Genomic DNA, 23,461 nt, shown 5'->3' on the forward strand with positions numbered 1-23,461 from the left:
CTCAGTAAAAAAATAAAATAAAAATACCATTTCACACCAGTCAGAATGGCTGCGATCCAAAAGTCTACAAATAATAAATGCTGGAGAGGGTGTGGAGAAAAGGGAACCCTCTTACACTGTTGGTGGGAATGCAACCTAGTACAGCCACTATGGAGAACAGTGTGGAGATTCCTTAAAAAACTGGAAATAGAACTGCCTTATGATCCAGCAATCCCACTGCTGGGCATACACACTGAGGAAACCAGAAGGGAAAGAGACACGTGTACCCCAATGTTCATCGCAGCACTGTTTATAATAGCCAAGACATGGAAGCAACCTAGATGTCCATCAGCAGATGAATGGATAAGATAGCTGTGGTACATATACACAATGGAGTATTACTCAGCCATTAAAAAGAATACATTTGAATCAGTTCTAATGAGATGGATGAAACTGGAGCCTATTATACAGAGTGAAGTAAGCCAGAAGGAAAAACATAAATACAGTATACTAACGCATATATATGGAATTTAGAAAGATGGTAACAATAACTCTGTATACGAGACAGCAAAAGAGACACTGATGTATAGAACAGTCTTATGGACTCTGTGGGAGAGGGAGAGGGTGGGAAGATTTGGGAGAATGGCAATGAAACATGTAAAATATCATGTAGGAAACGAGTTGCCAGTCCAGGTTCGATGCACGATGCTGGATGCTTGGGGCTGGTGCACTGGGACGGCCCAGAGGGATGGTATGGGGAGGGAGGAGGGAGGAGGGTTCGGGATGGGGAACACATGTATACCTGTGGCGGATTCATTTTGATATTTGGCAAAACTAATACAATTATGTAAAGTTTAAAAATAAAATAAAATTAGAAAAAAAAAGGAAGAAAAAAAATAATAAAATAAAATAAAATAAAAATAAAAGAAGAAACTGAAGCTCAGAGACGGTACCTCCAGGTCTCTGTGGCCTCAAAGCATTTGTTCCTTCCAGGACTCTCTTTCCAGAGTCTTTGAGTTCAGAGGCTTAGATTCAGGAGACACAGTTTCGAATCTCTCTCCAGTACTTACCAGCGGAGTGAAGTCACTAAACTTCAGTTTCCTCACCTGTAAGACAACTGTGATTTGACTTTCCTTACCGTCCAGGTTGTTGGAAAAGTCACACTAAAATGCCTAGAACAGTGCCTGGCATGTTGCAGGTGCTCAGAAGAGGCCTGTCCTCCCAGAATCTTCTGTGTGAAAAATCAAGTGCACTAGGGGCGCATGACAGAGGCTCACGGAGTCTCGGATGGATCACCCCCAGTGATGCTGGCAGCGAGCTGATCACATGGCATTCGCTGAGCCCACTGTGCTGGACAAATAAGAGTCACGTGCAGCATATACACATGCATGCACACACAGGCACACACGTGCATTGCACACACCCACGCATGCACACACATGCACATATACATGTGCATACACCCGTGAATGCACACGCACCGTGCATGCTGATGAGTGTACACAAACTCTGTCTCTACTCTCTGTCCCTTTCTCAAGCCCCTCTTCTCCTTGCCCACCCTCAGCTCTGGAGTGCCCGGAGAACAGCCATTTCGAGGAGTGCATGACGTGTACGGAGACCTGTGAGACCCTGGCCCTGGGCCCCATCTGTGTGGACACCTGCTCCGAGGGGTGTCAGTGTGACGAGGGCTATGCCCTGCAAGGCAGCCAGTGCGTCACCCGGAGCGAGTGTGGCTGCAACTTCGAAGGGCACCAGCTTGCCACCAATGAGACCTTCTGGGTGGACCTGGACTGCCAGATCTTCTGCTACTGCAATGGCACGGACAACAGCGTCCACTGTGAGACCATCCCCTGCAAGGACGACGAGTACTGCATGGAGGAAGGCGGCCTCTACTACTGCCAGGCCCGCACTGACGCCTCCTGCGTCGTCTCGGGCTACGGCCACTACCTGACCTTTGACGGCTACCCCTTTGACTTCCAGACCAGCTGCCCGCTCATCCTGTGCACCACAGGAAGCAGGCCGAACTCAGACACGTTCCCCAAGTTCGTCGTCACAGCCAAGAACGAGGATCGAGATCCGTCGCTGGCGCTGTGGGTCAAGCAGGTGGAGGTGACCGTGTGGGGCTACAGCATCGTGATTCACAGGGCCTACAAGCACACGGTGCTGGTGAGTGGGTGCAGGGCCCCAGCAGGGGAGCCGTGGGGATGTGAGGACGGGGCTCCCGGGCCAGCAAGCCAGGCTGCAGCTGAACCAGGCAGGCCCAGGATCTAAGGAACAGCAGAGGATGTCAGGGCAGAGAAGGGCCCTGCAGATTTCCTGTCACTTTATCTTACAGATAAGGAATGGAGCCCTCAGACAGGAAAATACCCAGGTCCCCGGAACCAAATTAGGGACAGAGCCAGCTCTAGGAACTCAGCCTTTCATGTCACAGCAGAGCGTGCTGGGGACGGCACAGACCTAGATGGAGTCCCGGCTCGACCACTGTCATATGGCCTCAGGCAGTGGCTGTCTATGTAGGAGAAGGCACGCCTAGTACAGGCTGCTGCTGCTGCTGCTGCTGCTGCTAAGTCGCTTCAGTTGTGTCCGACTCTGTGCGACCCCATGGACTGCAGCCCACCAGGCTCCTCTGCCCATGGGATTCTCCAGGCAAGAGCACTGGAGTGGGGTGCCATTGCCTTCTCCGTAGTACAGGCTAGGCATCTGCAAGTGTACTGTTGTTTAATCCATCTCTTTGCCTTGTATTTTATTTGTTTTTGGCTGCACTGGGTCTTCATTGCTGTGTGCAGGCTTTCTCTAGTTGTGGCAAGTGGGGGCTACTCCCCAGTTGCGTTGCACAGCTTGCTCATTGCGCTGGCTTCTCTTCTTCCGGAGCACCCTAGGGTGCTAGGGTGCACGGGCTCAGTACTTGTGGTTCACGAGCTTAGTTGCCCCACGGCAGGTGGTATCTTTCCAGACCAGGGATCAAACCAGTGTTTCCTGCATTGACAGGTGAATTCATAACCACTGGACCATCAGAGAAGCCCCTCCTTCTCTTCTTTGAGATAAAAACATTTGCCTGCTTGGGCCTCCTTCTGCCTCTTCCAGTCTCCCTTTGGTTCCTGGGGAACCCGGGGGTTCAAGAGTCTTGCCCACATTTGGAACACTTAGGGGCTCCCTTATAATCTTACTTTTCCCCACATTTTCTGTCCATTGACCTTGAAGACAGGAGCAGGTAGGGGTTGAGGAGGTTTGTGCATTCCAAAGTCCAGCCTGTGGACATCGGCCCCAGCAAGAGCCCGGCCACCCCTTCTTCAAGGGCCCACCCTAAGTAGAACTTGAGACACTAACAAGCCATTACATTAGCATTTTGGAGGGGCTGACTTAGGATGTCAGCCTTCTAACACTATCTTCCCAGGTCTGTGGTGTAATATATCTCTAAGGAGATGCTTCTTCCTCTTGTATATGTTCTCTTTCAAATCCTGACTTAAAGAGTTCCTTGGGCAGCTCTGCTGATATCTTTCTTTTCTTAGTATTTCCTTTAACCCTCTTCTCTGACAAACAGAGGTTTATGAGCTTTTTTTTTTATTGCCATAAAAGTCACATAACATAAAACATACTATTCTAAGCATACTTAACTGTACAATTTGAGACTTCCCTGTAGTTCATACGGTAAAGAATCTGCCTGCAATGGAGGAGACTCAGGTTCGATCGCTGGGTCGGGAAGATCCTCTGGAGTAGGAAATGGGAACCTACTCCAAGATTCTTGCCAGGAGAATCCCATGGACAGAGGAGCCTGGTGGGCTACAGTCCATGGGGTTGTGAAGGATCAGACACACCTGGGTGACTAACGATACAAACTGTACAGTTCAGTGGCACCAAGCGCATTCATGTTGTTGAGCAACTCTCATCACTTTCCACTCCCAAATTTTTCACCTTCCTAAACCAAAACTCTGCCCCTTGAAACACTAACTCGCCATCTCCCCTCCTGACCCCAGCCTCTGGCATCTACCAGTGTGCTTTCTGACTCTATGAATTTCACTGTTCTAGGTTCCTCGTGTAAGTGGAATCAAGTACTATTTGTCTTTGCGCTTAGCCGCTCAGTCGTGTCTGACTCTTTGCGATCCCATGGACTGTTGCTTGCCAGGCTCCTCTGTCCATGGGATTTCCCAGGCAAGAATACTGGAATGGGTCGCCATTTCTACCTCCAGGGGATCTTCCTGACCCAGGGATTGAACCTGTGTCTCCTGCAGCTCCTGAACTGTAGGTGGATTCTTTACCACTGAGCCACCTAGGAAGCTCAAAATACTGCAGAGGGTTGCCATTCTCTTCTCCAGGGGATTTTCCCAACCCAGGGATCAAACTCAAGTCTTCTGCATTGGCAGACAGATTCTTTAGCACTGAGCCACCAGGGAAGCACATATTTGTCTGTACCCTCTGTATATTGGAATGCATTCTTAAGGTTAACTTAATATATGTCCTAAAAACAGATTGTACCTTTTTTTTTTTCTCCTGTGCTTTACAATAGGCTCTCACCAGCCATCTGCTCCTTAAACTGTCTTCTCTTTCACGTTTACTGGAAAATGTGCCTTTTTAGCACTTAAGATGAAAGTCTCACTATGGACATTCCTCTTCTCTTTCTCGGATATTTTACCCAAACCCCCTACTGTTTCCCTATGTGTTTCCTTCTAACAGTTGGTCCCTCAGTCATTGAAGGCATTAATCATAGTGCATTTTTCCATGATGTTTGTATCTGGCTCACTCAATACTCATTGTGGGCCTCTTGAGGGTGGGAACCACACCTAATCCATCTTTATGTTAAATGAATATACTGCATGCCATGACGCTCAAAACGTTTGTCAAATAAAGGAAACAGATGACATAATAAGCCCTTTCTTCCAAGGTTCCTACGACTTTCATTTTGCCGCTGGTCACTTCTTCAGCAATTGGGAAGATTGAATTGCCACCAGGACAAGTTAGGAATATATCAGGTGCCTTGCTTTTCGCCACATAAGTTTTCCAACAGATGTCCGGATAGTCAAAGTCACTCATTACAATAACTTCTCTCCTTCACTTCCATCAATTGTGTTAAAACAAAGACATCAATCATTTTGTCCATGTGGCTGCCTCCTATTTGTACTTTGCTCCTCCTCTGATATTTTTCTACCCTTAGATTTATAAATTTTGATGTCATTCCTTCTCCCTGTGACATTTAATGCTCTCCCACCTTTCTACTTTTCAGGTTGTTCTCTTCTTTTAAAATGCAATCTGTTCGTAAGCCCTGTCTCATCCAGTGTACTATGAAATTGTATTTTCTGCCTTGCATTACACACTCTCAAGGTTTAGTTAAGTAGACATCTGAGGTTACCTATGTTTTCTGACCCAGTTACCTTCACATATGGACACCAGATCCTCATGGACACTTGTTTTTTTTTCTGCTCTCCCTTCTCTCCTCCCGAGTCTGATTCCCCGCTCTCACTGGGTGTTTCCCTCTCTTTGGGTCAGCTCACCTTCCAGGCACATGTCTCTTGAGATGCACTCATGGCTAAAAAGTCAAGAGCCTTGAGAACCACACTGCTGGTCTCTTCTTCTCAGAAAGAGATGGAGAGGGGAGAGTATGTTAGTTCTTAGGGCTCCCATCACAAAGCATCATAGACCAGGTGGCCTAAAACAGTGGAAACTTACTCTCTTACAGCTCTGGAGGCCAGGAGTCTGAAATCAAGGTGTTGGTAGGGCCATTGTCCCTCTGGGGTCCTAGGAAAGCATCTATTCCAGGCTTTCTCCCAGCTTCTGGTGGTTGTAGGTGACCTTTGCCTTGGGGCCTCATACCTCCAGTCTCTGCCTCCATCTTTTCATGACCTTCTTCCCCCTGCGCCAAATCTCTCTCCTTTTAAGACCACTCGTCGTTGGATTTAGGGTCCACCCTTTCACAGCGTGATCTGATCTTAACTTAATTAAGATCTGCAAAGACCCTATTTCCGAGCAAGACCACATTCACACGTCCTGGGGGTTAAGACTTCAGTGTATCTTTTGGGGGGACACAACTCAGTCTACAACAGGGACTAATTAGAAAGTCATGGGCAGCAAGGAGGAATTGATTAACGGGGTGAGGGGACACTTTCCACGGCCTGCCTTTCTATGTCCCTGGATATCCTAAGATGCCCAAGCTGGGAACAGAGTATATAGCTTTCCAATCTCTGACAGGAAGACCAAGTTCAGGATGCTTGAAGGTTCTTTCCTTTGGGGGCCTGGGGGATTTAGCATTTACTTTGAATTATTAACATGCACTACAGGATCTGCTTGTTCAATGATTTGCATTTGTTTTTCCCATGATGTTATTATTAGTCACCATCTCTCCCTGAGAAGAATAACGGCCATCATAATGACAGCGCACAGTCAAGCGCCGAGCAAAACACAGCAACAGAGCCGGGTCACTGCTGGTCACACAAAACCAGAGGGGACCTGGAGGGGACTCCTTGGGACGCCAGGTCCCTCTGTGACTCTCCTTCCCTGCAGTACTGAGGATATGGGGAAATCCACTAAGCCAAGGAAAACTAGAAATAAACATGCTGTGTGTGTACCAGGCAGGGTGTGGGGTGAGCAGGAGAGGGGAGCCTCTCCCAGGCATTGCACAGCCCAAGCATCAGCCATCCACAGCCTGAGCTCCACAGAGATGGCCCCTGTCCTCCGTCTCCCCTAGGCTCAACACAGCCAGGTCCTGAGTGGTCCAGGCTGAGGGGAAGGCTTTCAGGAGCCTCACAGCCAGTGTCTTCATCACTGACTGCTCATCCTATGGGCAGCAGAGAAGAGAGGACCTTTGAACATCACTCTGGCTCAGTTGTGTTTGACAGGCTTGTATTGATGTCTGTCCTGTGCCAAACCCTGAGGGTAGAAACACGAGTCAAACAGGGCTCCTGTGCTAAGGGAACTCAGGGTCTGGTAGGTGAGACAGATGTGTTCACAGGTAACTTTAACATGATGGGAAATCCCAGAAAAATGTGATGTGTGGGCGGAAGGTGGGTGTCATGAGAGAACAGGTTGCCTGAGCTACCTCGGGGTGGAGAAGGAAGGCTTTCTGGAAGAGATGACCCGGAGCTGAGCCCTGAAGGTGTCCATTGGCCAGGCCCAGAAGGAGGACCAGGAATCGTCCGTGGAGACCCAGAGGGGCAGCAAGGTGGGGGGCTGTGAGGGGACCTCAGAACAGCTGAAGAGGCGGCAGCAGGTCTGGGCCATCTATTTAAAGGAAAGCTCTCCACTGAAAAGCAAGTTTGTGGCCTTATTTCCGATACTCAGATTAGAAACAAATAGCCCCACACTGATCCCTGTGTCCTCCTCTTCCTCCTCTGTGCCCACGTCCTCCATCCATCAGGCACCGCTTCCTTACTGACCCCTTCCTTCCTCGGCCTCCCACCTTCCCTCCATTCTCACTCGCAAGGGCAGACAGGGCAGGGATGTAGGGATGGAGGCGGGATTCCCGGGGCTTCGGAGATGGGAGAGGCCAAGCCGGCCTGTTTATGTTGAGGCTTTGCTTTCCCAGGTTCTCGAAGCCTCTCAGTTGTAATCCAGGTACGAGACCTCCCCAAGGTGTCGCCTCCTGCTTGACATCCAGTAGCCAGGAGCAGAGAATGTGGAGAAACGCCAGCCGGCGCACGTGAGCCATTTGGTGCACAGCCTTTCATTTATTCACATGTGTTGTCAAGGCTGGTGGGAGGCCCTTCAGCCTCCGTGTCTCAGTGACCTTGAGCACCTGTATTATGGGTCTACATGGAACCTATGTCACTTGAGCTCTGGGCCTTCTTATTGAGAGAATTGTGCCTGCCAGATGTGATCTCCCTCCTCCACTTCCCTCCTCCACCCTGTCACCAAAATGACCCATCACCACGTCATCTTCACCTCCTCTCCTTGTTCCAGAGAATGAGGCATCTCTTCCCACTCCATGGCCACTACCCACCTGCACCATCTCTATCTTGCCTTCTCAGGCTCTTGCCCATTTGTCATCTCCTCCCTCTCCTGTGTCTTAGGTCCTTCTCTTCAACCTATAAACGTATTTATTCTAAGACAAACCTTGACCCCAGTTCAACCCAATCCCTCTTCTATCTAATCCCTCTGCTCCCTTTTCTTACCAAACTCCTGGAGTCATCTCTGCTTCCACATCCCCTGTCTGCTGTTTAACTTCTCCAGTCTAACCTCTGGTTTCATCATGCTACTGAAGTTCTTTTACTAAGATCACTGGTGAGTTTTTTGCAAAATGAGTCCCTTTCAAGTTTGATCTCATGGGACATTACATACGTGGCCCCCCATGGTCCAGGAACCTCCCATCTCTCCATCTTCATCTCCCATCATTCCCAAGGTCACATTTTGTGCTCCAACATCATTATATTGCTGTAATTTCTCATATTTATGAGGTTGTTTCTCTCCTCTTGGCTTTGACGTGGGCTATGCTCTCTTCTTGGGATTCCCTTTTCTTCACTTTCATTCCTTCTTTTTTGTTGTTTTGTTCTGCTTTTAATTTTTATTGAAATGTAGTTGACTTATAATGTTGTGTTTCTGCTGCTAAGTCACTTCAGTCGTGTCTGACTCTGTGAGACCCCATAGACAGCAGCCCACCAGGCTCCCCCGTCCCTGGGATTCTCCAGGCAAGAACATTGGAGTGGGTTGCTATTTCCTTCTCCAATGCATGAAAGTGAAAAGTGAAAGTGAGGTTGCTCAGTCATATCCGACTCTTAGCGACTCCATGGACTGCAGCCTACCAGGCTCCTCTGTCCATGGGATTTTCCAGGCAAGAGTACTGGAGTGGGGTGCCATTGCCTTCTCTGATAGTTTTAGGTATATAGTGAAGTGATTCAGTTATACATACATGTGTATATAGAGATATACACACACATATATATTTCTTACATTCTCTTCCATTATAGAATATTGAGTATGGTTATTCTGTATATTATAGAATATTGAGTATAATTCTCTGTGATACAAGTAGATTCTTGTTGGTTAGCTATTTTATCTATAGTAGTATTTTTTAAAAATTTTATTGGGGTATAGTTGATTTACAATGGTGTTAGCTTCAGGTGCACAGCAAAGTGGCTCAGTTATACATGTACATATATCCACTCTTTTGTAAATTCTTTTCCCATATAGGCCATTACAGAATATTGAGTAGAGTTCCCTGTGCTAAACAGTAGATCCTAACTAGTTATCTAGTATGTGTATATTTTAATCCCAAACTCTTCACTTGTCTTGACTGGCCAGCACTACTCACCATTCAGAGCTGGGTGTGGGCACCATCTTCTGTAGGTATCCTTGATTCTGTTCCCAGGCTGAGTCTGGTTCCTGTGCATCTATTTATCTCTACTGTTAACTTTCATCAGACAATCAGACCTGCTTATGTACTTGTCTTGACCACATGCCTGTGAGCTCCTAGGGAAAGAGCCTTGTGCTTTATCCTAGCATTTAGCACGGTGGCTGGTGCACAGTAGTGCCAGACTGATGCCTACTGGATGAGTGAGTGAGTCCTGCCTGGACAAATATTCACAGACAAGGAGATAACTGAGTTGAAATTTGAAGGGTGAATATTGCCCCAGAGAATGGGGGATGGGCGAGGAGCATCAGTGCTGTCTCAGGTTTGATCGCCTAGAGGCAGAGTCTGAGAAAGCGGTGCCTGGAAATGCGGGAAACACCAGGAGCAGGGAGCTCAGAGAGGATGTGGTCTAAGCTGGACACTAGTTACAGTCACCGGAAACTCTGGTGCGTGACCCACACACAGAATCGGTCCCCTGTGTTGGTCACAGAATCGATCCCCTGTGTTGGTCAGTCATTGACCAATGGCTGCCCTTAGGGTGAGGTCAGGGCTGGAATAGGAGGTCATAACCTCCTGGGCCAGCTGGCTTCCCTGTGGCCAAGACCAACTGTGAGTTATCACTAGCCCACATTCACAACTGCTGAGAATGGGTCCCCTGGAGGGACCCAGAAAGCACCACCACACTCACAGCAAAGGGAGTAGCATGTGGAGTGGTGCAACTCAGTCTGTTTGGGGAGCAGTGAAGTGCTGGGTGTGGCTGGGGTGCAGAAAATGAGTGTGTTGGGCCTGAGAGGCAGGGCCAGCTCCTGGAGAGCCCTGTCGGATGTGCTAAGCGTATCCCCCATTTCATTCACACTGCAGAGAGGGTTTTAAGTATTAATTGCATTAAAAAATATTGGAGAGGCAGTGAAGAGTGAATGAAGGAGAGGGGAGGACCAGGGCAGGGAGAGGAGTAGCGGGTGTGTTTAAGAGTCGAGGTGGAAGGTTGGAAGGTGATGAGAGTCTGAATTAAGGTGCTTGGGCTGGGGGTGGGAGTGTCAGATGAGAAAGAGATTAAGGAGGTCAGAAGGGGAGGTATTTCCGGTCAGAGAGCAACCTCAGACCACCCCAAAGGGCAGCCACCTTCCTCTCCACCAGGAAGATCAGCTCTCTCTTAGCCCTCACAACAGTCTTTGTTTTCCAGCATGCACTCACCCAGCCACAAGCTGCAGGATTTGACTGATCTGAATCAAAGTGGTGCAAGGGCCATACCGTTCTGGAGTTTGAAGCTCAGAGATTTCCGTGTTTTCTCAACTTAAAATATACAGGAGGAAACATGTGTCAAGTACCCTCTCCACGTGAGGCATTGTGGTGGGCGCCCAGCGGGGAACGAGGTGGGAGGTGGATGCATAGATCAATAAAGTGTGGTCCCTCCTCTCAAGTCGCTCCTAATCCTGTAGATGAGACAGAGGTGTAGACAGCCAGCTGTAATATGAGGCTGATGTCATATGCGCTTCAGTAACAGGTACGCGTGCCTGATCTTGGCCAAAGGTGCAGAAGAACAGGAGAGAAGTATAAATAACTTGTTCTGGTTGCCCAGACGAGGGAGTGATTCATTCTGACCACAGGCTCCAAAAATCTTGCCTTATAGAAGAGCTGGCATTTGAGCAGGGTCTGGGGGATGAGAAGGATGTTGATGGGTAAAGAATAGCATCCTTGGCAGAGGGACCAGCGAAGTCAAGTCATTCTTCAGGAAAAAGAAGATCCTGAAGGATTTAATAAATTGAGGCTTGTCTAAGATAAATCCATGGAAGAGCTGGAAATAGCAACATAAGAGTTCTAGGTTTGGATATTTTAGTCTAAACTTTAATTGAATTCTTATTACCCTCTCATTACCTTGGAGAAAACAATTTGAACTCCTGGGGGAAATAACGCTATAAACAGAAGGCACTGAAATAAATAGGTGTATTAATGTACAAAGGATAGTCATTTAAGTCTGTTCAAATCCTAATAATAATAGTTGAGTGACAGAAACGACACTAAATACAAAGATTGGATTCAACCTGCTTCCACCCCCCTCTGGGGCTGCCTCTCAGAGACTAATCATTAAAAGAGCGGTGGCGGGCGGGGTAGGGGAATGTCTGGGTCACCTGGATTTGTCTATGTCAACCTGCTTCCTCTTGCAGGTCAACAATGAACGGCTCTATCTGCCCCTGAAGTTGGGACAAGGGAAGATAAACATCTTTTCTTTTGGTTTCCACGTGGTGGTGGAAACTGACTTTGGGCTAAAGGTGGTCTACGACTGGAAGACCTTCCTGTCCGTCACGGTCCCTCGGAGCATGCAGAACAGCACCTACGGCCTGTGTGGCCGCTACAACGGCAACCCCGACGACGACCTGGAGATGCCCATGGGTCTGCTGGCCTCCAGCGTCAATGAGTTTGGACAGAGCTGGGTGAAGAGGGACACCTTCTGCCAGATTGGCTGTGGTGACCGCTGCCCATCCTGTGCCAAGGTGGAAGGTTTCTCCAAAGTGCAGCAGCTCTGCAGCCTGATCCCCAACCAGAATGCGGGCTTCACCAAGTGCCACAGCAAGGTCAACCCCACTTTCTTCTATAAGAACTGCCTCTTCGACTCTTGCATCGATGGGGGCGCTGTGCAGACCGCCTGCAGCTGGCTGCAGAACTATGCCAGCACCTGCCAGACCCAGGGGATCGCGGTGACCGGCTGGAGGAACTACACGTCCTGCTGTGAGTCCTTCCTGTGGGCTCTCCTTGCATTTTGATTGGTGTGGGCGGGCCAGTCACCCAGTAGGAGTCAGAGCAAATCCAGTGGGACCATTTCAGGACATGCACTCCGGTTTTGGTGGGGGTTTTTGGCCGTGCCACGTGGCCTGCAGGATCTTAGTTCCCTGACCCAGCAATTGAACCTAGGCCCCTAGCAGTGGAAGCATGGAGTCTTAACTGCTGGACCACCAGGGATGTCTCAGGATATGCACTTTTTGGGGGTAAGGAGATCTACCCTTTGGAATTGAGTTTGCTATCTGAAGCAAGAGCTCAAACCTCCAAGAACCTCTGTGTTCTTATCTATAAAATGGGATTAATACCACTTACTTCCTTTATATTCCTCTGAAGATGAATCAAAATGTACATAAAGCAGAAAGCAGCCCACATGACATTTGGGCTCAGCAAGGACACAGTAGGATTCTAACAAAAGATAAGTGGGGGGAGAATGAGATAGTAGGTTGCTTAGTTCATAGTTCTAGAACCTCACTGACTCATCACTGTACTGATAATTTATATGCTTTCACCTAATATATTTTTATATTTGACTCATATATGTCATTTATTGGTAAAGAACCTGCTTTACCAATGCAGGACATGTAAGAAACCCAGCTTCAATCCCTGGATCAGGAAGTGGACAGAGGAGCCTGGCGGGCTACATTTCATAGGTCACAAAGAGTCAGACGCGACTGAAGCGATTTAGCACGCACACATGTCGTGTATCAGTTTTTGCATTGATGAAATATAGCAGAATGTTGAAAGCATTGGACAGAATGTTGAAAACATTGGAAAAAGAATTAGATACACCTGAGATTAACATTAATATTGCACATCGATTATATGTCAATGAAAAAAGAAAGAAAAAAGCAGAACTAGAGCGCCTGGATTCTTGCCTTGCTCTGTCCGTAAGGATGGTTGTGACCTTGACGCATTTCACTTGTCCTCCCTGGTCATTTGTCCCCCCCACTCCCCAATAATGCTGCTGCCTACACTCTTTATGCTACAGAAACGTCAGGAGGATCAAATTAGATAATTGAAAGCCTAGTGCACTCCATGCATGTTAAGTGGTGGTGTTGTTACATTCCTGGCTCGCTTTGAGCCAAGTCCAGTGCTAAACACTTTATCAACATTATCTCCTCAATCACCCAATTAGTCAGGGAGAAACTGAGACTCACAGGAGTTAAGTAACTTGCCTAAGGTCCTACAATCTCAGTGGCAAAGTCAGGGTTTGACCTTCCAGCCTCAAAGCTCCAGCTCTCAGCCCATACACTACATAGTGGAATAATTTGTCTGCATTTAGCACATCACAATAGGAAAAAATGGGGAAGAGAAACTGCTATTGGTCTTTGGCCAAACTGCCTGGGTCTGTTTTCCCATCTCAATCTCATTAGCGACAGCAAATTTCTTTTAGGCCTAACTGTATGAGAAAGGCTACAAATGAATGCTGAATGCGAAGAGCTCCAAATAAGTGATACAGCAGGGGTCCTGGAGAATAAAATCCCTTTTCATCCTGGTAAAGGGAGATTTGGATGAAAAACCAAAAACAGTATTGTCGTTTAATGCTCACACAGTTCGTTTACATTCCACATAATTGGATTCATGTAGATTAGGAGGGGAGGGTGGGAGGAAGGGGGGAGGGGGAGGGAGAAGATGCCATGTCAGCCAGGCTCAGTCCCTGAGTGAGGGGTTACAGGGAGCAATGCCAGTAGGGGCCTCTGGTGACTTTAATGAAATAAGTAGGCCTATGAAAAAGTCAGACTGCGGGTAAACCTCCAGAACTACTCTGGATCCACTGAGGGGAGCTCACTGGGGTGAGAGTGCTTCGTTGTCAGCATGCTCAGTTGCTCAGTCGTATTGGACTCTTTGTGACCCCACAGACCATAGCCCTCCAGACTCCTCTGTTCATGGGGTTTCCCAGGCAAGAATACTAGAGTAGTTGCCATTTCCTCCTCCAAGGTATCTTCCTGACCAGGGATCGAACCCAAGTCACTTGTGTCTCTTGCATCGGCAGGCGGATTCTTTACCACTGGGAAACCCACAAGAGAGCTTACCTTCCCCTAAATCAGAAGACCAGCCTCTGAAGCCAGGGGCCTAGACATGGTGCAGGATGGGGAGAGAGTTTTAGGAAGGAGACCCTGCCTGCTGCCTCTTGCGACCTGCTGCAGAGCCGGCCCTCTTTTCCCGTAGCCATGCCGCGGTGGTCGCCGTTTTGTCTGGTGTCGCTGGGATGTGGGGCAGAGAATAGTGTCTGCCCACATCCATTACCTCTAGCTGCAATGAGCAGTGAAGAATTGTTTTTAAAGAAGGCTAATACCAGGAGCTCTCACCTGAAATTATGGGTGTCAAATGTTGTCACTCACGGGAAAGAAAAAGAAGCAAGTTAGCACACACTCATGGCCTTACCTTTGAGGATAAAGGTCCCCTTCTTCTAGGGAGTTTGGACCCATAGGGCTGAAACTGGTGCAGGATGGGGAAATGGTTTGGAAAAGGGAGACCATTCCTAAAGGCTATGAAGACTATTTTTCTTGTCCTTCTGTCCCCTCAACCAGCATTCTTTCCTCTCCCCTGCTCAGAGTGCTGTCCAGACACTGGTGGCGTCCTCTATACATAGTCACAGGGAGCTCCATACAAGTCAGAGCAGAGTCTGTCCTGCCCACCCTTGACCATGACCTGACCACCCTTGACCCATCCCTGCCTGGACCGCTGCCTGCCAGCAAGGCCTAGGCCAGCTCACCGCAGTGGGGATAGTCCTTCCCTCACCTTGGCATTTCAGGACAGGGGCCAAGATCTAAAAGAAAGCTCCTGAAGAGGTGGTGGTGGTGACTGGCAAAAAAGAAAAGCTAAAATAAGAGAAAAAAAAAATTACACTTTAGAGACGGTGTGTGGGTGGAGATGGAGGGTGTGCGGACACAGTTGGAGGCAGCTTAGTTTTCCATTTTGAATTTCAGAAGCAGAGAAAAGCCGCGGGAGCCTGAGTCCTAACTCAGCCGTTCAATCTGAAAGATCAGTGAACACAGGCTGGCTTGAATATGATTGTTTGTAACCAAGTTTGGGGCTTGCCTGGTGGCTCAGTGGTAAAGAAGTCTCCTGCCAATGCAGGAAATGTGGGTTTGATCCCTGGGTTGGAAGGTCCCCTGGAGAAGGAAATGACAACTCACGCTAGTATTCTTACCTGGGAAATTCTATGGACAGAGGAGCATGGTGGGCTACAGTCCATGGTGTCACAAAAGAGTTGGACACAACTTAGCAACTAAACAACAACCAAATCTGACATGGTGTTAATCTCTGAGACATGAGGGCAGGAATAGCATCCCCCTGTCTCCCTCCCTGGGGTTTCCCAGGTGGCACTAGTGGTAAAGAACGCGCCTGCCAATGAAGGAGACATGAGACATGGGTTTGATCCCTGGGTCGGGAAGATCCCCTGCAGGAGGACAGGGCAACCCACTCCAGTATTCTTGCCTGGAGAATTCCCATGGACATAAGACCTGATGGGCTGTAGTCTATAGTGTTGCAAAGAGTTGGACATGACTGAGTGATTTAGCACACATGCATGTCCCACTCCTCTCTTCCACTAAGAATTCATCCATTTCAACACTCACATGTTGAGAAATGAGAATGCTGTTTTCAGGAGAAAAAGGGTTAAGCCAGAATTGCCCATTAAATATATGCTTGATTGGTAACAAGGTAGGATGCTGTTGGTTATCAATAATATTGGCTGTTCCTATCAATGGGATAATTTATTACTGAATTACTCTTTTTGCAAAAGCATTGGAAAACTCCTTCACCCAAGTTGAACAAATAGGCTTAGAGCAGGGAGGGGAGGCCAGTTGTCTTTATTGCGAACCCCTTCTTAAAATTCTTTCAGCTGCATCTCTCATTCTTTCAATTCTTTAATGGAGAACTTAAATTAGAGCACTTGATGGTGAGGATACAGTAAGAGAAGAAAATAATAAATTCATTGCAGGTACTTAGCTTTGACCATGTGCCAGGCACTCTTCTCAGTGCTGAGTCCTCAGTCATTGACTCCTATAACTTTACAGCAACCCTGTAAAGTACGCCCTATTTTAAAAAATTTATTTATTTTTAATTGGAAGATAATTGCTATACAATATTGTGTTGGTTTCTGCCATATTAATAGTCCCACTTTCTAGAGGAGGAAACCAAAGCTCAGAGTAATTCAGAGACTTTCCCAAGGAAATTGGCTTGGATAAATTGGAAGGTGGCTCCAGAGACAGTGCTCTCTGGCTGTGGTATGCTGCTCCTCTTATCTGGTCAGGCCAGGAAGCCCTGGGGGGTCGGGAGCGCCTGGGTACCACAGAGGATGCAGAGCTCTGTAGAACCAGGTCTGGGGAGGCACCTTCCAACCTCAGCGGGCCATCGTGAGAATTAAATGTGATGACGGCTCATACACAAGGCTGTCTGGTGCCTGATCAGCCAACGTTGAGTATCATTTTCTCTTTTTTCAGAGGCAGATTTTGCTACTTCAAAGCTCTTGGTCAAAAGTCTGATAATTAGGCGTTTTCCTATATCTTTCTCTGCAAACTCAATAATTCTAATTGAGGGACTCCCCTGGTGGTCCAGTGGTTAAGAATCCACTTTGCAATGGCATGGGACACAGGTTTGATCCCTGTCAGGGAAACTAAGAGCCCACATCCCAAGGGCCAACTGGGCCCACGTGCTGCAGCTACTGAGCCCACACTCTCTAGAAGCCTTGCACCATAACTAGCGAAGCTGCATGGAAGAGCCTGAGCTATAACAAAGACCCAGCCCGATCAAAAAAAAAAAAATTGTAGTTGAATAACTTTAAAAATTCCTATTGTTACTACTACAACTGTTCCTACTGTTAGTAACAGAAACTTTCATTGAAACACCTGGCACTGTACAAAATTGCACTTCATTTTATGTTAACAATGATTAATATTTGATGAGGGAGATGTTATTATCTCCGTTTTACAGATGAGGAAGCAGAGGAGCCAAGGTTTAGAGAGAGTAAATAACCTGCCCAAGGTGACACTGCTAGTTAGTCACAGAGGCCAAGACTCGAGCCAGGTCAGCCTGACTCCAGAGCTTTTACCAGTTCCATTTCCTTGCTGCATTGCTCTTCCCACGCATCCTGCCCACCGAGGGCACAAAGGCGTATCAGTCCACTGGCCACAGCAAGAGACACATTTGTGACCACAATAGAAATCCAGGTGTAGAACCATCATCACTTTCAGCTCTCCGTACTGCATTTGGGTGGAGAAAATCAGAATTAGGAATTTGGAAGATTGTTTTAAAGAATCAAGTATTTATTAATCACTTGTCACATTCTCAGCACTATTTGCTGCTGCTACTGCTAAGTCACCTCAGTCGTGTCCGACTCTGTGCGACCCCAGAGACGGCAGCCCTCCAGGCTCCCCCGTCCCTGGGATTCTCCAGGCAAGAACACTGGAGTGGGTTGCCATTTCCTTCTCCAATGCATGAAAGTGAGAAGCGAAAGTGAAGTCGCTCAGTCGTGTCCGACTCTTCTCGACCCCATGGACTGCAGCCCACCAGGCTCCTCCATTCAGGAGATTTTCCAGGCAAGAGTACTGGAGTGGGGTGCCATTGCCTTCTCCGCAGCACTCTTTGGGGGACCACAAAAAATCAGAAGTATGAAATATGGAGTTTGTTGCCTTGTTGGGCAAATAGGACCAGTATACTTGAAACAACAGTAGACATTTCTAAATTGGTAGTTATGTCTTCCCAGATATTAAAATATATTGTAGAGTTTCAATGCATGCGTGCTCAGTCGCTTCAGTTGTGTCCGACTCTTTTCTACCCTGTGGACTGTACCTTGTCCATGGGATTTGCCAGATGACAAGTCGATACTGGCACATGCACAGAAAAACCAACCAGTGGACTGAGGAGAAAGTCCAGAAATAGGCCCAAACACCAAAGAGAAATTAGTATATAGTAAAGCTGGTGTTTCCAATCACTGGGGAAAGTGTATTAGTCAATAAAGGACAAACTATCGGGGGAAAAATAATTAAATCCTTCCTTCATTTCCTCACTCAAAAATAAAACCCAGACAGAGCCAAGATTAAACACTAACATTTAAATCATAAAACTACCAGAAGGGTTTCCCTGGTGGTTCAGTGGTAAAGCATCTACTTGCCAATGCAGGAGACATGGGTTTGATCCCTGATCTGGGAAGATCCCACATGCTATGGAGCAACTAAGCCTGTGCACAGTTGTTGAGCCTGGGCTCTCGAGCCTGTGAGCCAAAGCTACAGAGCCCATGTGCTGCAACTACGGAAGCCCATGCACCCTGGAGCCTGTGCTCTGCACTGAGAAGCCACTGCAATGAGAAGCGCGTGCACTGCTACTAGTGAGTAGCCCCTGCTCTCCAAAACTAGAGAAAAGCCCATGCAGCAGCGAAGACCCAGCACAGCCAAAATAAATAAATTTAAAACGAAACAAACTACTAAAAGAGAACAAAGGCATATTTTTTGTAATCTAGGAGTAAAGAGGGCCTTTCTAAACAAAACACCTAAAACCACAAGGGAAAACATGATAAATTTGACTACTTTAAACTTTTATATTTCCATATGGGAAAAACATCATCAAGATCACAAACCAATGTACCAAAAAAAAAAAAGGAAGAAGCAGCAAAGTCAAAAAACAATTGGTAAATATTTTAACACGTGACAAACAAAAATATATTTTCAGTTTACAAAGAGCTTTTACAATTTAATAAAAAATTCAACAAACAAAATGTGTAAAGGACGTGAAAAGGCAATTCACAGAAAAAGATATACAAATAGATTATAAACAAAGGCAATTCACAGAAAAAGATATACAAATAGATTATAAACAAAGGAAAAAGATACAAATAGTCTCACAAAGGATGCAAATGAAATAGGGATATAGCATTAATTTCTTATTGTGGTAAAATACACATAACAATTGCTATTGTAACCATTTTTAAGGGTGTAGTTCAGTGTCACTAAGTACATTCATATTGTTGTGCAACCACCATCCTCTACCTCCAGAATGCTTTTCATTTTGCTCAACTGAAACTCTGTACCCATTAAACACTAACTCTCCACTCCTCTCCCTTTCCAGAGTCCCCTGAAACCACTGTTCTGCTTCCTGTCTTAACTACTTTAGACACCTCACATAAGTGGAATCATACGGTATTCATCTTTTTGTGGATGGTTTATCTCACTTAGCATAGTGTCTCAAGGTTCATCCAAGTTGCAGAATCTCCTTCCTTTTTCAGGCTAAGTGATATTCCATTGTATGTATAGACTACATCTTGCTTATCCATTCATCCATTGGTGGACACTTGTATTGCTCCCATGATTTAGCTGTAATGAAGAATGCTGCTATGACAACAGTGTCTAAATATCTCTTAGAGATATTTCTTTCACGTTTTTAAGTATACACCCAGGAATGGAATTGCTGGGCCCATAGGGTAATTCTATTTTCAATTCTTTGAGAACCCACCCTACTCTTTCCCACAGCAGCTGTACCATTTTACATTCTTACCAACAGGGCACAGGGTTCCAATTTTTCCACATCTTTACCAATATTTGTTATTTTCTGGGTGTTTTTTAATAGTAGCCATCTTAGTGGGTATGAGGTGATATCACATTATAGTTTTGATTTTCTTGATGATTAGTGGTGTTGATTTTCACATGCTTCTTGGCCATTCATATATCTTCTTTGCAGAAAGGTCTATTCAAATTCCTCTCTCATTTTTGTATCAGATTGTTTGTTTTTTTTGTTGTTGTTGAATTTTAGAAGTTCCTTCATATTCTGGATGGTGATCCCTTATAGGTATAGCATGTAGTTTTTTCCAAGGACCAGAAAGTTTGGGGATAAACAACCAATCAGTGAGGATGAGGGAAAAATAAATCTCATATAGCCCTGGTAGGAGGATAAAGAGACAAAGCCTCTTTAAAGGCCAATTCAGTTGCATCCATCAAAAGCTTAAATGCACATACCCTCTGACCCAGTTATTCCACTTCCAGGAATTTAGAGATTCATTAACTCATGAGGGCATGGATAAATGTACAAGGATGTAGCATCATTATAAACACATAAAATACACACGGCAGTGCAAAAACAATGATTCAAGCCTAAGTGATGTAGAGTAGAAATTCCCACATAAGAGTAGTTGTACTTTTTTGTATTGTTATTTTTGTTGTTTAGTTGATAAGTCATGTCAATTCTTTTCCGACCTGATGGACTGCAGCCCATGAGGCTCCTCTGTCCATGACATTTCCCAGGCAAGAACACTGGAGCGGGTTGCCGTTTCCTTCTCCATGGGATCTTCCCAACTCAGGGTTTAAACCCACATCTCCTGCATTGGCAGGCAGGTTCTTTACCGCTCTTTTTTGTATACATTGACTTAAATACTAGTTTCTGTAAAATATTTAAGCAAACCTGTCTTTAATGATTGACTACCACTTGCTGAACACTTAGGTGCTCGTTGTTGCTGTTGTTCCGTCGCTAAGTCATGTCTGACTCTTTGCAACCCCACAGACTGCAGCACGCCAAGCACTTAGGTGCTTGGCACTGTTCTAAGTACACAGACTCACTCATTCCCTCCCAAAAGCCATGAAGTGCTGCCCTGGGTAACTGCATAATACAGATAAGGAGCTGAAACCCAGAGAGATTAGGTAATGGCTCCAATCTCTTAGAGCTGATTCCAGAGCCCACACCCTTCAGCAGGACCCCAGTTGCCTTCCAGGAAAGCATCTACATACATTTAAAAGCCACAGAACATAGTTGACATGAATTGGTCTCTATACACAGGCACACACACCATGTAAGTTTGGCTTCTCAGAAATCAAGGGGTTCGAGGGCCTACTGTTAAAAACTATTGGCTTGGAAAAGGGTTCTGGAAGTTCTGAGCTAGTGAAAGAATAGGGAGTTTTGCAGATAAGTTGGGATTCTACCTGGGGCTTGAAGAATGAGGGATCTGGGGACTCCCCTTGGTGGTCCAGTGGTTAAGACTCCATATTGCCAATGCAGGGGACACAATCCAATACTGGGCCAGGGAACTAAGCTCTCACATGCCATGGACCATGGCCAAAAGAGTAAAACAAATAAAATATTAACACATTATGTGGAGTCTAGAAAAATTGTACAGATGAACCTATTGCCAGGGGAGGAATAGAGATGAATATGTAGAAAATGGACATGTGGACACTGCAGCAAAGGGGTGGGTGGGATGAATTGGGAAAATAGGGTTGACATATATACACCACACTGCCATGTGTAAAGGGCTGCCCTGCTGGCTCAGATGGTAAAGAATCTGCCTGCAATGCAAGAGACCTGGATTCGATCACTGGTTCTGGAAGATCCCCTGAAGAAGGGAGTAGCTACCCATTCCAGTATTCTTGGCCTGGAGAATTCCACGGACAGAGGAGCCTGGCAGGCTACAGTCCACGGGGTCAAAAAGAGTCTGACACGACTGAGTAACTAACACATACATACACCATGTGGAAGATAGACAGGTAGTGGGAACTTGCTATAAAGTACAGGGAGCTCAGCTCAGTTCTCTGTGATGACCTAGATGGGTGGGATGGTGGGGAAGGGGGTGGGAGGGAGGTCCAAGAGGGAAGGGATATACATACAGGTATAGTTGATTCACTTCATTGTCCAGCAGAAGCTAACACAAAATGGTAAAGCCATTATACTCCAGTAAGAAAATGATAAATGGGAGATAAATTTGGAGACACGGGGAGGATGAAGAAGTGGGTGGGGAAGGGAGATGAACACCAGATGGGGACCTAAAGGCAGGAATGAATGTGGGGCACACCTGGGAGACCATCCAGTGAATCACTGTAGTCAAGATGCGTGTTGGGTAGTGGGTTTAAGGCAACAGGTTGGAGAGAACCTCAGGGAAAGAAGGCTGAGGAGAGGGGCAAGAGGTGTGAGGGGCCGGGTAACCTCCGTCTGCTCTGCTGTCCATTGTTTCTGCAGTGCTAAGTCCCATAAAGGCGTTGCATAAGCAGAGAGGGGAGGAAAGCGGGAGGTCGGGGGCAAAGCTTCCTCTGCACCAGGCCTCCATCTCCCCGAGCGGGTGAGGGAAGGCCGGGAGGAAGGCGTTGACAGCCCTGGGGATGGCCTATCCTGACCCGTGTCTCCCCTTGCAGCCGTCGCCTGCCCTCCCAACAGCCACTACGAGAGCTGCGTGAGCGTGTGCCAGCCCCGCTGCGCCGCCATCCGCCTCAAGAGCGACTGCAACCACTACTGCGTGGAGGGCTGCCAGTGCGACCCCGGCTACGTCCTCAACGGCAAGAGCTGCATTCTGCCCCACAGCTGCGGCTGCTACTCCGACGGCAAGTACTACGAGGTAGGGGCGCCGGCCCGCCCTTCTTCCTTGAGAGGCAGCGGAGTTCTCTCCCCGCTAGGAGGAAGATGGGTCACGGTGAACCCATCTTCCCTTCTGATGAGGATAAGATGGTGCTGTGGATTCACAGGGAGGCGGAGAGGGGGGACGAGGGGGGTGAGAGGTCACGGACAGGTCAGATGAGGCTCCGGATTTAGACATGCGCTTGGGTCTCACTCTACCTGCCTCCTCGCTAGCATTGTGTGTGCCTCTCTCCCTCCTCCGTGCCTTTCTCTAAGCCCTTCTGATTTCCTCTCCTGTAAATCTTAGTCTGAAAGCTTCTGACGTGGCTGCTGTTTGGAAATAGGAAGGCAGTGAATCTGACATTTATACCTGTCTTAGCTAAGGGCAGTTTTAACTGGAAAATATGGAGCTCTAGGCTGGGAGGAGTGGCTTTCTCTCTTCTGTCTATTGCAGCTCCATGAGAAGGGGAGTGAAGGCTGCCATCTCTTCATGTGTCATTTGTCCCTCTAGGACCGTCCCCAGAGAGTTCTGTCTGGGCTGCTTAATGTCCTGTTTTCCACATCCTACCCTCTGCTTCTCTGTCTTTGGGGGCTTCACATAGAGCTGATGAACATGCCCTTCTTAGATGTCCCTGAGTAAAACATATGAGCATGCAAAATCATTTATACTTCCACCCTGTAATCTTTCTTTATGTGCTGGAATACTTTGTGTTCTTAAAAAGATCTTGCCTGGAGAGGTTATTTAGCCCTGGGTTCTGCCTCTCGCCCATTCTGTTTAAACGATATCAATACCTGACATTGGTGAGTAGACAGTTAACAACAGCATCTGTGCAATAGCTGCTATTTGCAGATCTCTGTGCTAGTGGTATTGTTGGGGATGATAAAGCATGTTCCCTGCCTTAAGGAACTTAAAAATCTATTCAGGAGAGGGAAAAAAATGCACTTTAAAAACAAGAGGACAATTACAAAATAACATATCAACAAGTGAAAAATAATACCCTACAGAACTAATCAATTTTAAAATGAAAAAGAATCGAAGCATTAAAAAAAAAACTAATTGAAGTGTCTAAATTGAAAATAAACTAGGCAAAAAAGAAACACTGCTTTCTTTCTGTAAAG

General features: G+C 46.8%; 1 protein-coding gene across 1 annotated transcript in view; it reads left to right on the forward strand.

Annotated features, from left to right (window-relative positions):
• The window catches only part of TECTA (tectorin alpha), an 83,678-nt gene that overhangs the window by 35,736 nt on the left and 24,481 nt on the right, over nucleotides 1-23,461 (forward strand). The window contains 3 exon segments of the mRNA XM_061440618.1: nucleotides 1,544-2,145; nucleotides 11,419-11,980; nucleotides 22,144-22,343. Of these exon segments, the coding sequence (XP_061296602.1) occupies nucleotides 1,544-2,145; nucleotides 11,419-11,980; nucleotides 22,144-22,343 (1,364 nt within the window).

The sequence above is a fragment of the Bos javanicus genome, chromosome 15 (assembly GCF_032452875.1).
Source record: "Bos javanicus breed banteng chromosome 15, ARS-OSU_banteng_1.0, whole genome shotgun sequence".
In the NCBI taxonomy this organism is placed as follows: Eukaryota; Metazoa; Chordata; class Mammalia; order Artiodactyla; family Bovidae; genus Bos; species Bos javanicus.